Genomic DNA, 20,330 nt, shown 5'->3' with positions numbered 1-20,330 from the left:
TATTAATAATTTCATATTAAATGTCTTTAGAGTCTTTACAATGATATTTTATTCACTTTCAATTGTAGAATAAATTTTATGAAGTATTTTCTAAATTTAAAAACTCACCATTTCTGAGGATGGATCTCAGTTCTTCATTTTCTTTCATTGAAGCTACTTTTTTTTTTGCAATAAATGCAGTCTGAAATCTTTACTTAAAGTATCTGTTTTATACTTAAAGTGTATGGGTAAACAGGCACTGCACACAAGAAAAAACATCTTTGGAACAAAATGAAAATTGAGCTAAATAATTCATAGTTAAGATGACTGTCTTATAAAGTATTGCTTGAGTTTGTTAGTGTGGCTAAATGGAGCTTTATATCTTGAATCCATTTGTAGTCTGTACAAATGAATATGGGATTTCTACGTAGGGTTTTGAAAGTTAGCTATGTAATTTTAAAAGACACAGTTCAGAAACATTCTTTAGTGAGACTATTTAATGAAAGAGCTTGCAGTTTTACAATTCTCTGTGAGACAGAAGTATCGTCAGCATATATGAGATGAAGATGATCACCTTATATATATATTTGGAATTACCTTTTATTAGCATACAGTAAAATGAATTTTTTTTTTGGTGTTGAGTTCTCAGCATTTTTTTTTAATGTATACCTTCATAAAACCGACACCACAATCAGGTTACTAAACAGTTCTATTACCCTAAAAATCTTCCTCGTACTGTACTTCTGTAGTCAACCTTAGTCTCTGACATCTACCAATCTGTTTTTTGTCATAATAGTTTTTGCTTTTTTCAGAAGTCTTATGAATAGAATCATACAATATGTAATTATTTTGAAACTGAACTATTTCACTCAACATGATGCTTTTGAGATTCATCCAAGTTGTTGCATCAGTAGTTGAGTTTTTTTATTGCTGAATAGTTTTTTATTGCACGCATGTACCACAGTCTGTCTGTTCACCTGTTGAAAGATATTTGGGCTGACTCCAGTTTTGGCAAAGACAGCTCTTGAAATATTCATGCACAAATCTCTGTGTGAGCATAGTTTTCATTTGTTTAAGGTAAATACAAATTGCTGCATTAATTTCGGTCTTTTTTTCTTATGGATCATACTTTTGGTATCAATGTCTAAAAATTCTGCCTAACATCAGGTCACACAGATTTTCTGCAGGGTTTTCTTCTAAAATTCTGTAGTTTTACATTTTTCATTTAGATAGATGATCCATTTTTAGTAGTGTGATTCCTTCAAATTTAATCTTCATTTCCAAAATGATTTTGGTTATTATAGTTCCTTTGCTTTTTGTTATAAGTTTTATTTTATTCTTTTCTGTCCTTTCACGCATGATCCACCTATTGTTATGAGTTTTAGAATCCTCTTGTCTACAGCTACAGAAAATCATGCAATGTATATGAATGGAATTATGTTACATGGATAGATTATTTGGATGAACATTGACATCTTTTCCACCCTGAAATTTCAATCCATAAACATGATGTACCTCTCCATTTATTTAAGCTTTCTTTGATTTAGTTCATCAGTTTTTGTAATGTTCAGCATACAGATTCTATACTTATTTTTTAAAAATATTTATTTGCTTAAATATTTGATTTTTAGGGGGTTATTATTACATGTTTTGCATTTGATATTTCAGTTTTCAAACAGTTCATTGCTTGAATATAGAAATATGATTATTTTGTGTGTGATGACCTTGAATATGGCAACATTGCTTAATTTATTTATTCATTCTGAGTTCTGTTTGTATTTGTTTGTCTTGATTGCTTTTTGTTTTCTGTTTGAACAATGCTATTATCTGTGAATACAATAACACTGAAATTTTTTTCCTTCTTTTCCAATTTGTATGCCCTTTATTTATTTTTCTTGCCTTATTGAGCATATTAGGATGTTCAGTGCAATGGTGAATAGAAGTGGTGAAAGCTAAGATGAAAGCTTCAGTCTTTCAAGTCTGATGTTAGTTACACTCTTTTTTTGGTAGATGCTCTTTATACAGTTGAGGAAATTTCCTTCCATTCCTATTTTGCTGAAAACTTTTATCATTAATATCTATTTAGATGTTGAATTTTGTCATGTGCTTGACATATTTTAAACATTTCTATTTTTACTGTTTTAATAGTTTAAAAAAATCTATTTTGACTCCTTTTACTCTCCATTTTCAGCTCAACTACTTTAGGCACACACAAGTAGTCATATCAGGTTAATCTACTTCCACAAATAAGAACTTCCTGATTTCAGGCAACATGATCCAGCTTAAGTATGTGCCTTCTTTTGGTCTTTTCTCAGAGACATTTGTTTTGAAAATCATGATTTGTTTTCTAGAGTTCTAATAGATGAGCAACTAGTAGAAGATGGCATATTTTAGGAATAGTTTATTATTGGATTACTGCTGATACAATTTCTGATTTTTAATATCATTTATAAATTTACAACAATTTGCTGAGTCCTAGTAGAGAAATGTATAAAGGCAAACAAGCAAAAAAAAGTTTCATGCAGACTTTATCTACTTTGTGTGTTTGTTTACTTAATTACCTGTTTACTTTTTTATGTTTGCTGTACAAAGGAAAGTATGGAATATGTAAATTTTTATCTTTATCAAACAAAATAACAAGAAACCACAGCAAAAAGTCACACTAGGAGGGCACAGTTTTATAAATTAGCACAAATATGTTTGTTATGAGCAAATGATCACTTAAGAAAACACCAAAACTTTTGTCTTTTTATTTCTGAGTGAAGTAGATTAAAATGATCATCATACCCTGAAGTTTTCAATGTGTGTACTTCAGACCTTTTCTGTAACTACCCACCAATTCCAGGTATCATTTTTTTTTTACTTTTTTTATGATAAATTGTATGTTTTTTGGAGGGGGGAAGGTAATTAGATTTGTCTATTTATTTTTTTAATGGAGGTACTGGGGATTGAACTCAGGACCTTCTGCATTCTAAGCATGTGCTCTACCACTGAGCTATACCCTCCCCCCACATTGTATGTTTTAAAAATAAAAGTCAAAGGTTGCTGTGTTCAAGTTGAATGTGAAAGAAAAACAATCTAGTGATTAGTTTGTATGGAAAAGGATAAAGTTTTCCAGAGTTAAACATATTTATATTTAATTACTCTACTGAGACCTAAAAAGCTTGAAGTGCCTGACCTCAAACTTTACTTTCTTCCTAGATTTAAAAGTTAAGATTTTAAATGTGCAAGGTAGAGCTCAATTTTTAGAATACGCTGTTGGAAAATATCTGAAAGCCCTTCTGTTTCTAAATTCAATGATGCTGTGATACATGTTTTCTTTTTTCTTTTTTTTTGGTCTATTTTAATTTTTCCATGTAAATACTGTTATTTTATATTCAGATTATTTTAAATGAGTTTTCAGACACCCTTGGAGCCTGGATAATGAAATGTTATTTTCTATATTAAAAGCAGTGTGGTTTTTAGAGTGAGTTAGTCATATGTTTGTTAAAGGCCAAATGGCTATTTCACTATGGTAATTATAAACACGCCCAATCTCTCACATTCCTACCTATTTTAATGGATGAATGTAGACAGACATTATTAGTAAACTTTTGATACTCTGCTGCTAATTAAGTTGCAGACCTCTAAAATTGTATGTTGTCAAATTCTATAATAATAAACCAACTTTTTTTACCTTTTATTTAACCATCCTTCAACCTCATTCCTTATCCTTCATATATCTTTTTGGTTTTCTCTTCCTCCTCTTTCTCTGGTTTTCCCTTGCTTTTCTCCATCTTTATTTTTTCTCTTTCTTTTCTTTCCAAAATTCCTTCTTTTCTAACTACTTGGTTTTCCATTTTCATCAAAACAATATTTAGTAGCATTACCATTGCCCAATGTTCATCACTCTGATTCATACCTACAAATATGCATACACACATGCTTGCACACACACTCACATATGATTTAAAACAGCTCTTCACTCAAAAGGAAAATGTCTTTTATTTCTGAGTTAAAATTTCTTATTTTACTAGAATTGGTTAGAACTTTAACAATATGCAAAACTTTTTAGATACTGTCCCAGTATCCCAGTCTGTTTATATGTGTCTAACTGAGTAAGGATCCACATCCTATGAGGTTTCACCTAATTAAAGCCATTAAACTCACAGGATTACTGTAATAGCCCTTATATTTTCTAGAGTTCACATTCTCACTTTACATTTCACTCTCTCCTTAGTACCCAGGATTCTGTTTTCCTGAAGTGTTTTAGGATACTCATGCTTAACTTTTAATTAATAGCAATAAGGGGTTAGTACATGCTTTTGACCAATTCAAAAAATGAACTAAATGTCCTTAAGTAAAAGTGTGCACTTTCTAAGTAATTATTGTTTTTAAAATTGGCAAAATTCTTTTACAGACATTTTTGCCCTTGGTGTTGATTTCCACTATTACTTTTACTGGAAGATTAAGTTATCCTAAATTGTCATTTTGATCTTTCTTTTCCAAAATTGTTATTATGGAAACAAAAATTCAGGTGCTTCACAAAACCTGGAAACTAGTAAAACCTAATAATATAAAATGTCTGCCACCAACTACTAGTCAAAGTGGATTAGGAGTGAGAAATTAATCTACCTTGTTTCCTTTCACCTTAGCATTTATTTTGACAAAGGTCACTTGAAAAAACAACAAGAAAGATTACAGATGAAGAAATTTGTGAAGGTTTTTTCTGTCCCCCAACTCCTAACAGACAGTGAAACTTACATAGTACTTTAAGCTACTACACTTAACATGTCTTTTTTTTTTTTTTTATTCCAAGTAATTGTTTAAAAGGGCAAGTAAGTTAAATTATTACATGGGACCAAAAAAAAAAAAAAAAAAAAAAAAGGATCTCCGTTAGTTTAAATTAGCCTTATTTATAAGGAAAACACATATTGCTCTACATTAAGCCTTACCTTGGACCCTCTGCTTCATGAATTGCACGCTCCTGTGTCACTGAGACTTGCATGCGGGAGGGTCTGGTAGGAACCCATAGCGGCTTCAGAGCACAATGGTGTGGTATGAAGTGAGGCAGAAAACAGGAGAACCTTTGTCGCTGAGTCAGCTGCAAGAAGAAGTAATGTGTATGAATGTACAGTTAAGGGAGATCTATGAAAGATCTCCTCTCTTTCTCCCAAAAGACTCTGTTCCACGGTACAAGGAGAATTCAGTTCTTTTTGGCAGACTTCCATGTCAGTTTGGAAGCAGTAAAAACAACCACAAAAACAAGCCTGGTTTCTCAGTGTCTTTACTCTCAGTGTTCTAAGGACCATTTTATTTCTTATTTTCATTTTACCTTGTTTTTAATAACTGGAAAGTGAACACGCCTTTCCCTTGTGTTGTTTGAGTACAATTTCCATAGCAAGGATGCAGATGAGAATGTATTATAGACATGAGTCCAACCATATGTGTCATGTTGTTACTGGCAAAATTGAGGAGTGGATGACTTTAAATGATGTTACATCAAGGAGGGCATAGCATCCCAGCTGATGATGTAATTATGTCTAAAAATGAATATTATTAAATAATTCACGCTTTTAATATGGAGAAATTAGGCCATTCTTTTCCACTCCTCCCACAAATATTCAATCTTAATATCTAAGTAATGAAACAACATGGACAGTGTTATCCATCCTGGTACTAACAGAAAATGCCAGTTATGACAGGCTCATTGTTTACTTTAACAGGTAATTTGTGGACCGGAATCATTTAATTGTTCTGAGTACATAATTACATGTCAGCAATTTCCAATTTAATTAAAATGTACAAATCTGAAGATTAAGGGAATTTTTGAATTATTAATCATTTTTCCACTAGGAAATCTTGTTGCTCTGCAGGAGATTTGTCCAGTGTACAACTATACGTATTTTTTTCCTTCTCTTTCACAGACAGACAATTTTCCCGCAGAGCCCAATTACATGGGCAGCAGGCAGCAGTTTGTTCAAAGGTAAGGCCTATTAAATAACTTTCTCGGCTTCCCCATTTGCATTCGTGTCAAAATTGCTTTGCGAGAGACTACACTTGAGATTCAGACTCGTAGAGACAACACTTTCTCTTCTCTTTCTTTATATGTATTTCAGTAGCTCCACGTTTAAGGACCCAGAAAGAGCCAGCCTGAGAGACAGTGGGCACGGGGACAGTGATCAGGCTGACAGTGACCAAGACACTAACAAAGGCTCCTGCTGTGACATGTCTGTTAGGGAGGCACTCAAGATGAAAACTACGTCAACTAAAAGCCAACCACTTGAACAAGGTGAGTGAAGCCTTCCAATGCTTACGAAGCATAAAGCTTAAGCGATCGGTATAAACCTAGAGTAGTACTAGTTGTACCAGAGTTGTAGTTTATCACCTTGGAGTGGACCATTGATAAAACAGCAAAAGAAGCAGCAAAATCCGAGGTTGTCCTCAGACGAAAAGGAATTATTCAGTACCTGAGTAACCACAGAAAAAGGAAGGCCATGGATTTTCGTCTGTAATCTTCTTAAGATGAGAACTTGGCCAAAGTCACTAGATTGCACTTATCTTTGTGAGCATTTTCTAACCTTTCCAGTTTTGCATTTTATTAGCAAGGAAAACAAGGAAGTATGTTAGCTAGATATGCACATCTTAATGTGTTCATATTTGGATTAAAATGAGTAAATTCAAAACTGTTAGGTGAAATGAAAACCTAATTGAAAGTTCACAGCTCTTTGCTGTGTTGCTTTCTTTTTAGTGTAGATTTTAGCTTCAAAGTAGTTTTTCAAGAATCAAATAACATCTATGCCAGGGTTTTGGCTCCTTCTTTTGATTTACATCTAAGTCTTCCTGGTTATCAAGTAACTATGGATTTGTTTACCCTGATAGAAAAAAAAGAGAAATACTTCTTAATAAATACATAGATTTTTTTCTAAAAATTTATCTTCAGTTTATTAGTTTGATATGCCTTTTTATTAATTTTGATATTTTTATTGTTTCAAACACGATGGAATATTTACCAGTGATTCAGCTAAAGAGGATTGAGCTACTCTTATGTGTAAGACTTAGATATTGTGAATAAGCTTTTTTTTATTTCCAGTTATAAAAAATGAAAAGAACTATTGTATAAATCAAATTTCAGAATTACAAATGCATGCTATATTGGTTAATATTAGTTTTCAAAATATTAATAGTATTTAAATATGTTTAATCTTTATTACAGTGTATTTAATGATAAACTACATTTAACGTATGTGATATTTATTTATTCTTCTAAGTTTTAATGATTGATGATTTGTAGAGAGTAAATTATTGCCTCTAGTGCATTCTGTCTTATCACATATATGTCAGCAGATAGAATGCTTTCTGATTTTAAATTTCTCCAATCATGCTGAAATTTGAACTCACACACATACACATTTATATGCATTCAATACAGGAAAAAATTTATATATATATATATAAAACATTTCTGCACTGAATATAATTATGCTGGATTTAAGGATGACCTCCCCAAAAAGTCCTTTTTACTAAGTAATAAATGTCAGATATATTGTAACAATTTCCTAAATAACAATACGATATTGTTTTAAAAATTAGTTTTAACAAAAACTATCTGAATACGTATCTAATATTCACAGTTCCTGAAAATTTGAATGTTTACTTCAAGTGACTTAAATGGTCTTGATGGGTTTTGACCGTGTGATAACTTGAATATTTTAGGCACATTTTAAGTAGTAGGTTGCTGTTGCATCTTGGTATGTGAATGCCTAGCCTAACAGACTCATTTATGTCTGTGATAAAGTGACTGACAGATAATTCATTGGCTACTGTCTGTAAAGCTGCATAGAGTAAGTAAAGAGTTTGCATTTATTGTCATATCTTCATGAGAAATTTTGTTAATTTAAAAAAAAAATACTCATATTAACTCTTTAATTCCTTCCCATCCACTGACTGAACAATATATTTACTTGATGAGGATGAAGACAGGCCCCTAGAGAAAAAGGAAATGATCTTATTTATGCCTGGAAATGTAATTTATACCAAAAAGTTTTTTTTTTCCAATTTTGATATCAAAAGCGATATCTTAGAAAGGTGGCTATTGTTCTTCAAAGAACATATAGTTGGCATATATTTATTTAATCTTACACGTAAAATAATTGCTAGTCTGTGAGTGAGACTGCCAATAGAAATGTCTCCTGTAAAACAAGAAGTTTCCACACATCTTTATTAACAAATATGGGAAAATTGTTATGAATCCAAAAGCCATACTTAGGAGGTAAGCTATGAATTATACAAGAGAGAGATTGACTTCTACTTTACAACATGATTTTGATGGATTAACTAAGGGTTTCATTGACTGATTGATCAATTGATTTGATTCATTAATTCATTAATTTAACAAATATCTATTGAATGCTTTCAATATATAGGGAAAGTTAGATTCTTTGGGAACATCAAAAATAAATTTGACTTGCAGCCTACCTTCAAGAAATAGTATGTAACTATTAGACCTTTCTTGCTCTCTCTAACCTCTCTCCCATTTACTTTTAGCTGTCATCTGTCTCCCTATCTGTCTACCTCCAATCTGTCTTTCTTTCTCCATCTTCTAGATCATCTTTTTGTCTCCCTCCCTTTTTTTCTTTGTCTTTCTTCTATCCATGTATCTATGTTTACACCCATCTATTTATCCAGATTCAAAGGAGAAGACTAGAATTTATTGAGTCCTTCCTACTTATCATAAACTGTGCTAGCTTCATTTCAACATTAGCTTATTTAACCTGCAAACTCTAAAGTAGTTATCATGTTTTATCTTACATATAAGAAAACTGAGCTCATGGGAAATTTATGGACGTGCATGGCAGGTTGGAATTTTATCTGATGTCTAGATAGGACCAAAACTTGTGTCTTTTCTGTACAACTTTGTCTCCAAATGATGGAATTTGCTCCAATACACATTCTGATTCATTGTTATGACTAGATACCAAATGAACATTGATGAGTAAGTTAAAACCTGAGTTTATGTATGCAAAGCTTGGAGGGGAAAAACACCAACATGGCTTACATGCATGGAGTGAATTATTCAGTAGTTAAAACTTAATATCCTATTTAGTTTTCATTGTATTTATAGATAGGTGCGTACTGTTACTCTCACATTTAATAGATGTTAAGAACCTTTCTCAATGTTCTGCAGCTGCAAGTAGTGAAGTCAGCATTAGAAATAAAATAGCACGCCTTCAGGGCCTGCCGTCTCCCAAGGCTTTATACTATGCACACAAGGAATGGTTTACTCAGGAAAAAAACTTTAAATGTTTGAGGAAGCAATCAGCCATTGTGTTGGCCAATGTATTCTGTTAATTTATTTGGAAAGCATCATGACAGCCAATGCCAAATTAATTTGATGCACACCTATAAAGAATGATTTTCTTTACAGATGAAAGATGATGACAACCATATTCAAACAATTATCTCATGTCAGATTTCACATATTGAACCCTAATTTTTAATACCTTTTAAAACTGTTAGTAGATGGAGAGACCCCTAAATTAGAAGGCCCACCAAAGTGTGGATTCTTGTTGCTGACTGTGAAAGAATTTGCGCAGCAGAGGCAGAGGGATGAAATGAACAGCCACTTTTTTTGCTCAGAAAGGGAAATGGAAGGAAAGTGCTCGAGCAGGGAGAAGGGAAGAAAAACAGTCGCATGAGGAAGAGGTGCTCGAGTAGGGAGCCATCAGCCAAAATGGGCGGTAGGGACAATTCTGGCCCGGATCCAGCCAAATGGAATTATGGGAGGAGGCTTCTGCCATTATGTCCTTCCAGGTATGATGGAGCTAATCAGTTCTTGTCCAAGCTTTTCAGTCCTTGTCTGGGCTTCTGGTGGTTGTCATGGCAACCAGTCAACAGTCATGGCATTGGTGGGCATGTCATTTAGCATGTTAATATATTACAATGAGCATATAATGAGGCTCAAGGTCCACTGGAAGTCAAATCCTCCACCATCTTGGGCTGATTTCTAACCAGTTCTTGTTTCTTCTCTGCAGCTGTCTCCTGAGACTTAGATAAGAGTAACTGGTTTCTATTTGAGGGAGGGGCAGGGATATAATCCTGGGGTCAATAGCCTTGGTAACAAAAAGGAAAGTTTATTTTAACCAGAATGCATGCAGTCTGGTGGACTCAGCATCCCCCTCGAAAAACCATCTCCAAAGATTCTGTTTGGCCATGAAAGTTTTAAAGGGAATGAAGGAATAATCTCAGTTAATCGTTGAGATAGGTGGTCAGGGTCTTCCCCATCCCCCACTGCTTGCAGGCTTGTCCTACTCAACTGCTTGAGTCTGCTCTTCTATGACTCAGGGAGGCCTGGGAGACTTCAGCTTTCCTATAAACTAGATGCAGGGGTTGGAGGTGCGGACCCACAGGGTCCTGCTCCCTTTTAAAATCTCGTAAAAATCAAAGGTAAATTTCCTCTTAAACCAAAAGCTAAACAAAAAGAAACCAGTTTATCCGTCTTTTTCTTATTCTGAAAGTTTATAGTAGTGCTTTAATAGATTTCAATTAAAGAATCAGTAGCATATTATAGCTTGTGTTTTTTCATATTAGCTTATTTGGATTCTTTCCCTCTTTAGATTTCAAGAAAAATAATGCTCTGTTTCTAATTTAAAATATTTCTTTTAACTTAGAAATGAAAGTCAATTCCAAAAATAATCTTCATATTTTCAATGGAATTTTCTATGCTAATAAGGGTGTTCCTTTGCAAATATCTTAGGCCTTTTTAGATTTTATTTTATTAGCTCAAATATTACTTTATTTTTCTTTTGTGCTGTTAGATTTTTTTCCATTTGTCCTGTTTCTGATTTTTTTTTTCTTACTACCATCAGTTTAGTCATTCTAAAATGCAACACTGGTATGTGTTGCCCATTATATTAGAAAAAATATTTGAAAGCATTCAGTAGTTAATTGAAGGTGTGATATACTGCACTACAGCTGAAGATAGCTTTAAGGATTTTATGTTAATAAACCCTCTAATAGAGGTTATTTTAGTTTCTCACAGTGTGATTAAAAAAAATTCTCAGAGAACATACTTAGTTTCTGTTGGGCCATCTGACATCCTTCAGTGTCTATGGACCCCCATTCCTGGGCTTTCGAACGTCTGCCTGTGATCCCTTAACAGATAAAGCACACTCTTTACTGGGCATGTTTGCCCTAAAAAACTAACAGCTCTAGGTAACGTCTAATCTCACAATAGCTCAGCCTGGCTTGTTTCAGCCCACCTTATCAGAGCCATAAACCCACCACCTTTCAGGGACCCTAAAGCTCTTACCTAACTTACAACCAATCAGATCAGGCACCTTGTGACCTAACCTTATAAAAGACCCCAATCACTGGCCCTCAGTGCTCACAGGGCACCCTTCGCCTTTGTGGCCCTCTGTTGTCTATGACAGCAGACCCTAATAAACTCTTTTTTGTTCCCATACTTTATCTCTGGTAAATTCTTTTACCAACCTGCATGTCTCCATCTCACCAATGGGCTGCCCTGTTGTGTCCCACAACAGTTTCCTTCTTTTTGATTGCAGTTTTGTGCCCTGCCTCTCTATTTGTCAATTAGATTTCTCCTTATACTTCCTTCTTCAAATACTATAGATAGGTAGGTAGGTCGGTAGGTAGGTAAGTGAGTAGGTAGAATATGTAAAACTATCCAAATGTTTTGGAATTTGTATGGTATCATACTAGCACATCACTTAGAAAGGCAAATTTATGTATGTCTATCTAATAAGTCATTGTTTATCAGAAAATGACACAGAAAATTGACCAAAATAACATTTGATCTTATTTTACTGATTTTATATTTTGGAATAAGAAAAATGATTTATATCAAGAACTAATAAAATACGTAAAATATTATTTCTGTAAAGAAAAAGTTACATGCCATTTTATAAAGAATGAAACACTGTACCTTTGAATTTCTATCCATCAGCAGCCCTGTAAAGTATTTTGATTGTTCAAACTTTTTTTTTTTTTAAGACTTAATAAGCTTTCCCTAAACTTCAGGAGTCTCTACTGATTGCCAAATAATAAATGTGCAGGTTTTATGAGTGCTGACTGGCAATTTCTCTGAGCCTCTTATTGATAGCTCAGTGACTGTTCTCAATTTTCCAAGGATAATCGGGCTTCTGATTTCTTTATAATTGACTGAAACCAAGTCTTTGAATTGAAGTCTGAAGCTAGTGAGGAAGCATTGACATGGTGAATATTGACAGCCTGTGCTGGAGATTGCAATAGAAACATCACCGCCACGGACTCTAACGCCCTGTTAGGCCCAGATGACGGTTCCTTCCCCTCTGACTGGATTCCAGGACATTTCTGATCCTCAGGAGTTGCTCCATTCAAATTCTTTCTCATTTCTTATTTTATTTAATGCCTTCTTGACACAGGAAAAATGGAACACGAGAGGATGTTGGTGTCCCAGGTTTTGGGCGAGTCCCTGGGATGAGCCCTACCAAGTGTGGGTCCGTGGCTTCACGCAGAAAAGAATTCAAGAGTGAGCCATAGTACAGTGAAGATAGATTTATTCAGAGAGATACCTGCTCCATAGACAGAGTACAGGCCATCTCAGAAGGCCAGAGAGCCCATGAGGCATTGGCGGGGCGGTTAAAGTAAAAGTAGATACACACTCCACAGACAGAGAGCAGGCCTTCTCAAAAGGCAAGAGAAAGACCACTAGGTGGGGGTTGTTAGTTTTTATGAGCTCAATTATTTCATATGTTAACAAGTGAGAGGATGATTCCAACTACTTTGGGGAAGGGGCCTGGAATCCCACTTTTGGACCTTTTATGGTCAGCCTCAAAACTGTCATGGTGCCTGTGGGTATGTCATTTACCATACTAATATATTACAGTGAGTGTATAATGAAGTTTAAGGTCTTCTGGAAGTCAAATTTCCCACCGTCTTGGGCATCAAGGTCTAATAGGAATCCAGTCTTCAATTGCTATGTCCTTCCTTTAACGGCTATGCCCTGCCCTCTTCCCTCCTGTCTCATTATCATTTCTTTTACTCTATTCAGTTCTGTGCTTCCCCTGTACCCTTTCCTGCTAGAAAATCTGACTTCTTAAGTTACATTCTGGGTTCAAAACATTTCACAATGGAATTCCTGATTAAAATCTAATAAAAATATAATCAATAGAAAGTTGAGAATAATGGAAAGACCAAATAAGCTAGGTTTGCTCCAATGAACCCGGTTTTAAAACTAAATTACGTTCGTAAAGGTTGCCTTCCCTCTTCCCAGAGGACATTCTGGAAAACTACAAAAACTAAAGCTAAAGGATTTTTTGTTGTTCTTTGTTTCTCTCTCTCTTTTTTTTTTTTTTTCTTTAAGTCAGTGTTTTAAGTTTGCTTGTGGGCCCCATATTCAAAACAGGATTAGGCTAGTTTAAAGTACGGCAGTATTGATGTATGATTTCAGAGTTTGGCAAGGCCCTGAGCCTCACTTCTTCTAATCTCCCTCCCTAATTTACTGCCTTATGACTGCAGTCTCACCATATTTCTAATTATGTCTGGAAAAGATACAGTTTACGGTTTCCACAACCTATACTTTACTGTGAAGGAGCTATTTAAGAAAGTAGTAGTAAAGAAATGGGAGAGTAGAATTGCAGGCTCTTGTCCTGTGAGGGTGGAGACATACATTCAAGATTTGAGAGGAGGTTATTGAGACAGAGGTTTGGGCCACTGAACACAAACTTGACCTACTTTGCAATTTCCCCTAGAACTGACCCTGAATAGACAAGTACTCGCATTTTTATATTCTCAAGCTTCTCTTCTGTTTTCTATTCTGCATTATGGCTGCTGCAGTCTGAACCTTCCAATCAAACAGTGTCTTTTCCCAGACCTGCCCTTAACAGGCAACAGCAAATCCACTTCTACAAAGGCAAGAGTGAGTAGCTGATGATGGTGTCCATCCTCTCAGGTGCCATCTGGCAATCTCTGAAAAATCATTTTTTAAAGAAATGTTGTTATAAACTTATTATTAGTAAATTCACCTTAGGAAAGAAATGAAAAGTGACTGCCACATATTCGGGGCAGGAAGGAACTATTGAATATTTAATACCAGAGAGAAATCATTTACGGGTTTTTAAAGGCAGATTTACGATTCACATATGTGGCATTTAAGAAATTGTATTATTTGCCAAGAATTCATATTTTTTCAAGCCCCTAAGTTTTCACTAGACTGCATCTATCTAAGAGCACCTTAAAATCAATTTTCCCACCTTCTTGTGTTGTCTTTTAGGACTTGCCAAATTCATCCAGCTTTACATTTTATTAGAAAAAACTTTTCCCAAACTGTGATCAGCTTCACTTTATTTTTGCTTACCAGGCTTTGCAACTGTCCCATAGTTCACCTAACTTTAAAAGTTTCAATGACATCTCTTTTTCTCCTGCGCGCACATCTGCTTCTAAAACCCAGCATCTGGTATCATGAAAATAGAGAGATTTTATCACCCTCACATTTGTTGCTCATCATAAAGCCTTTCTAACAAGTGTTGCATGATTTACTGTAGACTCAATGTGATTTTGAGATTCTTTGGATTTTAGTAGGCACAGCAGTGACTTTTGCTGAAACATTCCAATTAGGAAATATTGGGATGGTATTTTCCAAACTTTTGAAACTCATATTTGCTTTCTACTTGGGGCAGGAGAACTCCTCCCACGATTAGAATCATTCTCTCTTCCAAATACTCCCAAACAACCAGAGGATTTTACTTTTTGTAAATTTTTTTGTACGATGACAATATTTTTTTCATTTTTATAAATGAGATTCTATACTAATATTATATGCATTTTAATGAAAGTAGGATGTGCCCATAAATTATAAATATCTAAAATGATTATCAACTCATCTGTTAATTAAGAACTGTAAGAAAATAATGTTATTAGGTTTAAAACTTCTCTCAGCGATTTCTTGTTATTTCACTTTAATAGCGTCCTTTCGTATTGCAGGTTCTCTGTTCTTTTGAAAGCCATATTACAAGACATTAGGGTAAGAATCTCCTATTGTGTAGGTAAGAAAACAGACAGATTAAGTGCTAGGTTAGTGGCAGATGTGGTACCAGTTCCAGTTTATAATTATCTGTCTCGAGCCCTTTCCATCCTTCTATTCCATTCCTGTAACACATTAATAGAGATCTCAAAGTCTCTGAACAGCTACTTCAGATTTGTCATCACACTTCATTTCCTTATTAATCTGAAGATGTCAACTGCCATCCTTCAGAGCTTGATTCTGACACTTGTCATATGTAATTGAATACATACATTGCATAAAAGCTCCAAAAGATCAATGGAATGTATCATTCCAGAAGTTAAACATTGACGCTACTGGCTTATTTGTCACCAAGCACTAGGATGTAAATATTTCTTCGAACTGGACATAATACCTGAAACTCTCCTGACTCAGGATCCTTGATACTTTCTTAGCATGCTGAGGAAGGATGGTGCCAGGAGAGATTTTCATTCATTTATTCGATCACTTCATTTTTCTTTTACTAAATGGCTGTGCCAAGGGTACAAGGGTTAGCTAAAGCACAGGCTGGATCCTCAGGAAGCTCACCTTGTAGGAAGAGAATTTGACATACAAACTGTGAGGTTGGTGCCGTGAGGGATGTATCCTCAGTATTAACGGAGTCAGGAGGATGGAAACCCAGCGCAGATTTGGGAGATCAAAAAACATAACTGAAGAAGAAGGCATGTGAGCTGACTCTTCAGAAAATGCTGAGCTCACTTGGCAGAATGAACTTGGGGGAAGGAGGATGATGGGGCAGTGTCAGAAACACAGGTGACACGAAGCGTGTGTGACGAGCTGCTGTTAGACACACGTGAGTAGTGGTGTATGAGAGTAGCGCTGGCGGGTAGAGGCTGGGGTGGTAAGGAGAAACCCAAGGATGGGACGACTGAGAAGCACCCCATGGAGGTCCAGGAGTAGCGGTTCAAATGTTCACTTTAAAGGGATGATGCTTATGGCAATGCCTCAGGAGATGGGATCCAGTTAGGGAGCCGGGCAAGTAATTCAGGGCAAGACAAAATGGGCTTAGAGTAGTGGAGAGGTAGCAGGAATGGAACAAAGTGGAAGATAAAAAAAATTTTTAGTATATGCCACTACTTTTATGGTGATAATGAATTGCTTACTTTTCATTTGAAATTGATTTTGATATAAGGATTTCTAAAGGAAAAAAAAATCATTTGCTGTCCAAGTAAATGGAATATCACTTGAATTATTTAATGCATTTTAATGCATTTAAGTAAGTTTTTATGTAATATATACTGCATATATTAAATTAACACATAAATATTTCAAGCTTTTAGCATTTTCTTCAAATGACCAGTGCTTATTTGTATATTGGAATCAATTTAATAAAGAAACTTTACCATTCAAGGATGCTAGGAAAAAAAAAAAAAACAAGCAAAAAACTTGATATGATAATGAGTGTTAGGAATGTGATTTGGGTAACTGAGTCCAGTTTACTAAAGTAGTAAAAACAGGGTGAGGTCCTCATGGGGAAAACATTTGGGAAGTTTTACTTTCCAAAAGAGTTTCAGATGAGTATCAGAAGAGGCAACAGGAAATGGCAGTTTGGTCCTAGGAGAAGAGGTCAGGAGATATAAATGTGAAAGTCATTGACATAGGATCATACTTAAATCAAAATAAACTGATGACAAAGACTTTTAGGAGAGAAGAGAATAGAGTCCGGGATAGAATTCTGCAGAATCCACAGCAGTAGGGAATTGAAAAGGGGAAAACTCAATAGTTGTCCATTCTGCAAAGAAACATAATCAGTATGTTCTGTGACAATCCAAAATCTGGAGACCCTCTACATGAATGATTTGACTGCAGCCTAGGGCTTTTAGATCTCATTTCCAGCCAAAACATAATTGAGAGACAAATGAAATCAATTTATTAAGTTAATCTGGATAGCTGCTTTTATTTAAAACCAAATGATCCTGCTGAGCTGGTTCTGTTTTACAGTTCACAAACTAGTTCTGAGGACAGTCCCAAATATGTGACCTGGCATCACTGGCATAAATGTACAACTTCCAGAGCTCACTGTTTTTGGAAAAGGAGCATTTATTTGGAATCATATGTTTTGAATTTTTAACGTAACTCAGTAACTTTTTGCATAATAACTATTAAGTCTATGGCATTATCTGAAGTGCTACGCTGAATATTTATTCAGCAAATACTTGTTGGGTTTCTGGTAGGTTCCAGGCACTTCTCCAAGATGAAGTAATAAGCTGAATAAATATTCCTGTTCACATGGAGCTTACATTCGAATGAGGATGTAATTCTCAAGTGAAACCTCTTGAGGCTCACGAACCTCATTTTCACAGAACTCATAGTCTGAAAATATTGTAAAATGTAAACAGGAATGTGTTATTGACCAGGTATAAATAAAAGGGCCCGAGAGTTTCAAAGGAGGGATAGAACACTAATACTTATTCAAGGAAGACGTCATACATGAGATGAGATTTGAGCTAGGAATTAAGTAAGGCACAGTGTTTTTACTCTGTGAGATAGAAGCTACAAAACAAATCCGTAAACACAGCCAAGCGATGTGGAAGTAATATTTGGCGCTATCTGAAGGCTGATGCATAGTACAATGTGTCCAGAGGAGAATGGACAGAAGGAAGAAGGGATGCCAGTGGAAACAAGAAAGAGATGGTCAGTAAGGAAGGGAGGAAGTAGGCAGCCGCAGTGCCACAGTAGTAGAAGATCGGCAAGAAGAAACATGTGAACTCTTTTGATAAATCCAAGAAAGTAAGTCTCAAGGGATGCCTTTGCAATCTGATAACTGACAGGTCACTCCTGACTACCCCGAGGGGAGTTATGACGGAGTAATGAAGAAAGAGAAGAGACATTAAAAGGATATACCATGGAAGCATGGTCAGGAATTGGAGACAGCAATTTTTCTTATTTTAAGAAGACTACCAAATAATGGAATAAAAGAAAGAAAGGGGAAGAGTAGCTAAGGAACATGGTATTATAGATGGAAATTGTTTTCATTATTCAGGGTAACTGAGTATCAGTATATTGAGGTTAATGATCCATTAGGAAGGAATTATTGAAGGATTCGACTAGATAGAAGTTATTCAAGCATAATGGGGATGCTTTAAAGTGAAGATAAACTCTTTTTCTGTAAAGGAAAGAAAGGAGAAATAAATTTGAAAAGATGAACAGCAATGTGGAGGCAAAGAGAAGATAATTATAGGGAACTCGTAATAGGTGGTTCCAGGCTTCTCTATAAAGTGGAAAGCAAAGTTCATCAATCGCATTATATCACATAAACACTTGTATTATATAAATGACACTCAGATTGGTGAAAAGCCAGAGGAGCTCAGAAAATTACCAATATATTCTACTGCAAAATGAACATCTGTCAAAAATAGATATGGCCATCATTTCATGTTTATAATTGTTAGAGAATGAGAAATAAGAACATGTAATATATCAAACCAAATACATTAACATATTTAAATCAACTCCTTTTATAATCTTCAATTTTATAGCACACATGGATTTTTGAAAGCTGGTGTTTTGATGTGTAGGCCTACAATCTAGATGTTTTCTAGAGTTAAGAATTTTTCAGATTTTAGAAAGACGATATAATTCACATGACATATATTACTTAACATCCCCGCTGGGATCTGTGCCAGCCCTCGAAATTAAGCACAATAACAATTTTGTAGTGAAAATTCTAAATAGTCACACTAAGTGGAATAAGTGAATAATCTAGATAACCCATGTGAGTTTAAGTCAGTTTTCACTACCAAATGAGTAACAAAATAACTTCCATACCTAAAATTTTTTGGATTTCAAAATGGACCAGAAATTGTAGATGTGTGCTTAACTTTCATATTGGGACTTTTCCTTCCTTAAATTCTTGACAACTAATTATATTAATGATGATTCCGGTAGTAACATAATGAAAAAAATATCATCTGCCACAAGAGAAATTATTTAATATAAGTTCCTATTGAGTCATAATAGAAATCTGAAGTTGGGGGAGTCTTACTCAGACCAAATATAGATAAAAATATTCTATCACCCTGTAATCATTTTAATGTCATAAATATTTGCTTTGGGAAGAACACTTAAATGTTTAATCCTAGAACACTTAAATGTTTAATCACGTCATAAGAACATTTTCAGTAGTACTTTAAGGGTTTGCAGACAGATAACAAATGCACTCCCACCTCTGATACAGGGTATATTTTTGAAGCAAAATACATATTTCATGGAGATTGATTTGTCTGCCCTGGATTTTACTTTCTTAGAGGTTTTGAAAATTCATATTGATGGATGAAATTTTGAGGGTTTTTTTTTTTTCTGTCCCAAGTCATTTCCTTCCTAATTCTAATTAGTGTTTATTACATAATATCCTTGATATAGACATCTGACCTTTTACCCTGACAAGCTAATATTTTTAAAGATATTTAAAAGAAGGATGGCAAGAAAACTATAGAAAATTTTAATACATGCAGAATGACTTCATGCTGTGCCTAAAGCATTACTCTACACTCTTGGAAAACAACAGACAGTGGATTGAATCTTAACTAAATAGATCTAATATATATATTTTTTTCTTTTTTTCTCTTTTTTTTTTTCTTACTCATGGAGTTGTATTAAGTACCTTGCTTAGGAGTAGATCTCATTAACATCAATATATGAATAAATTAATTAATAAAATTATATCACTAACCATGTATATGACTGCCTTCAACATGTTTAATTTTTGAGGCTGTCATTCCTCTGTCCATCTAGGTGTAATTCCATTCGTTAAATACTGTGATTATGTATAAATAAAATTAATTCTCTTTGACGAATGAATAGGGAATTACACCATAAATTAGATGTGCTTTTAATATAGTCTTGAAAGTAGACTAGGACACAAGATACAGGTGAGCTGAGCTTTTGATGCTGGGATAATGGCATAGTCCAAGATCATGCTGGAGATGTGGCAAGTCATAGCATAATCCAAGAATGGCAAGTAAGTAGAGGTATTTTTATTGGATTTTGGTGTGTAGAGTCATAACAGAGAGAAATTGGACCAAATGAATGGATTAGGGTCAAATTATGAAAGTCCTTAAATGCCATACTAAGAAGTTTGAATCTGATTTTAGAGGCCATTAAAAACTTTATTTAGAATAGAATTACCTGAGCAGAAATTTATGTTAGAAGCTTCAATTCATAATATACCAGAGGAGGGTTGGAAATCAAAGGAGCCCAATGACCAAAACTGATCATTCATCAGGTTTCAAAAGGACATGTTTAATATTTTCCAATTTTTGCATATTATAATGTCATATAATTTAATTGCTGAGCCCAAGAGTTTCTATTG

At 34.6% G+C, this 20,330-nt stretch overlaps 1 protein-coding gene across 1 annotated transcript in view; it reads left to right on the top strand.

Moving 5' to 3' along the window:
- Positions 1-20,330, top strand: part of PCDH17 (protocadherin 17) — a 98,423-nt gene that overhangs the window by 29,159 nt on the left and 48,934 nt on the right. The window contains 2 exon segments of the mRNA XM_006190086.3: positions 5,886-5,944; positions 6,078-6,250. Coding sequence (XP_006190148.2) covers positions 5,886-5,944; positions 6,078-6,250 — 232 coding nt within the window.

The sequence above is a fragment of the Camelus ferus genome, chromosome 14 (genome assembly GCF_009834535.1).
Source record: "Camelus ferus isolate YT-003-E chromosome 14, BCGSAC_Cfer_1.0, whole genome shotgun sequence".
Taxonomy (NCBI): Eukaryota; Metazoa; Chordata; class Mammalia; order Artiodactyla; family Camelidae; genus Camelus; species Camelus ferus.
The sequence above is the reverse complement of the archived record's forward strand: the minus strand, read 5'-3'. Positions and strand labels throughout refer to the sequence as shown.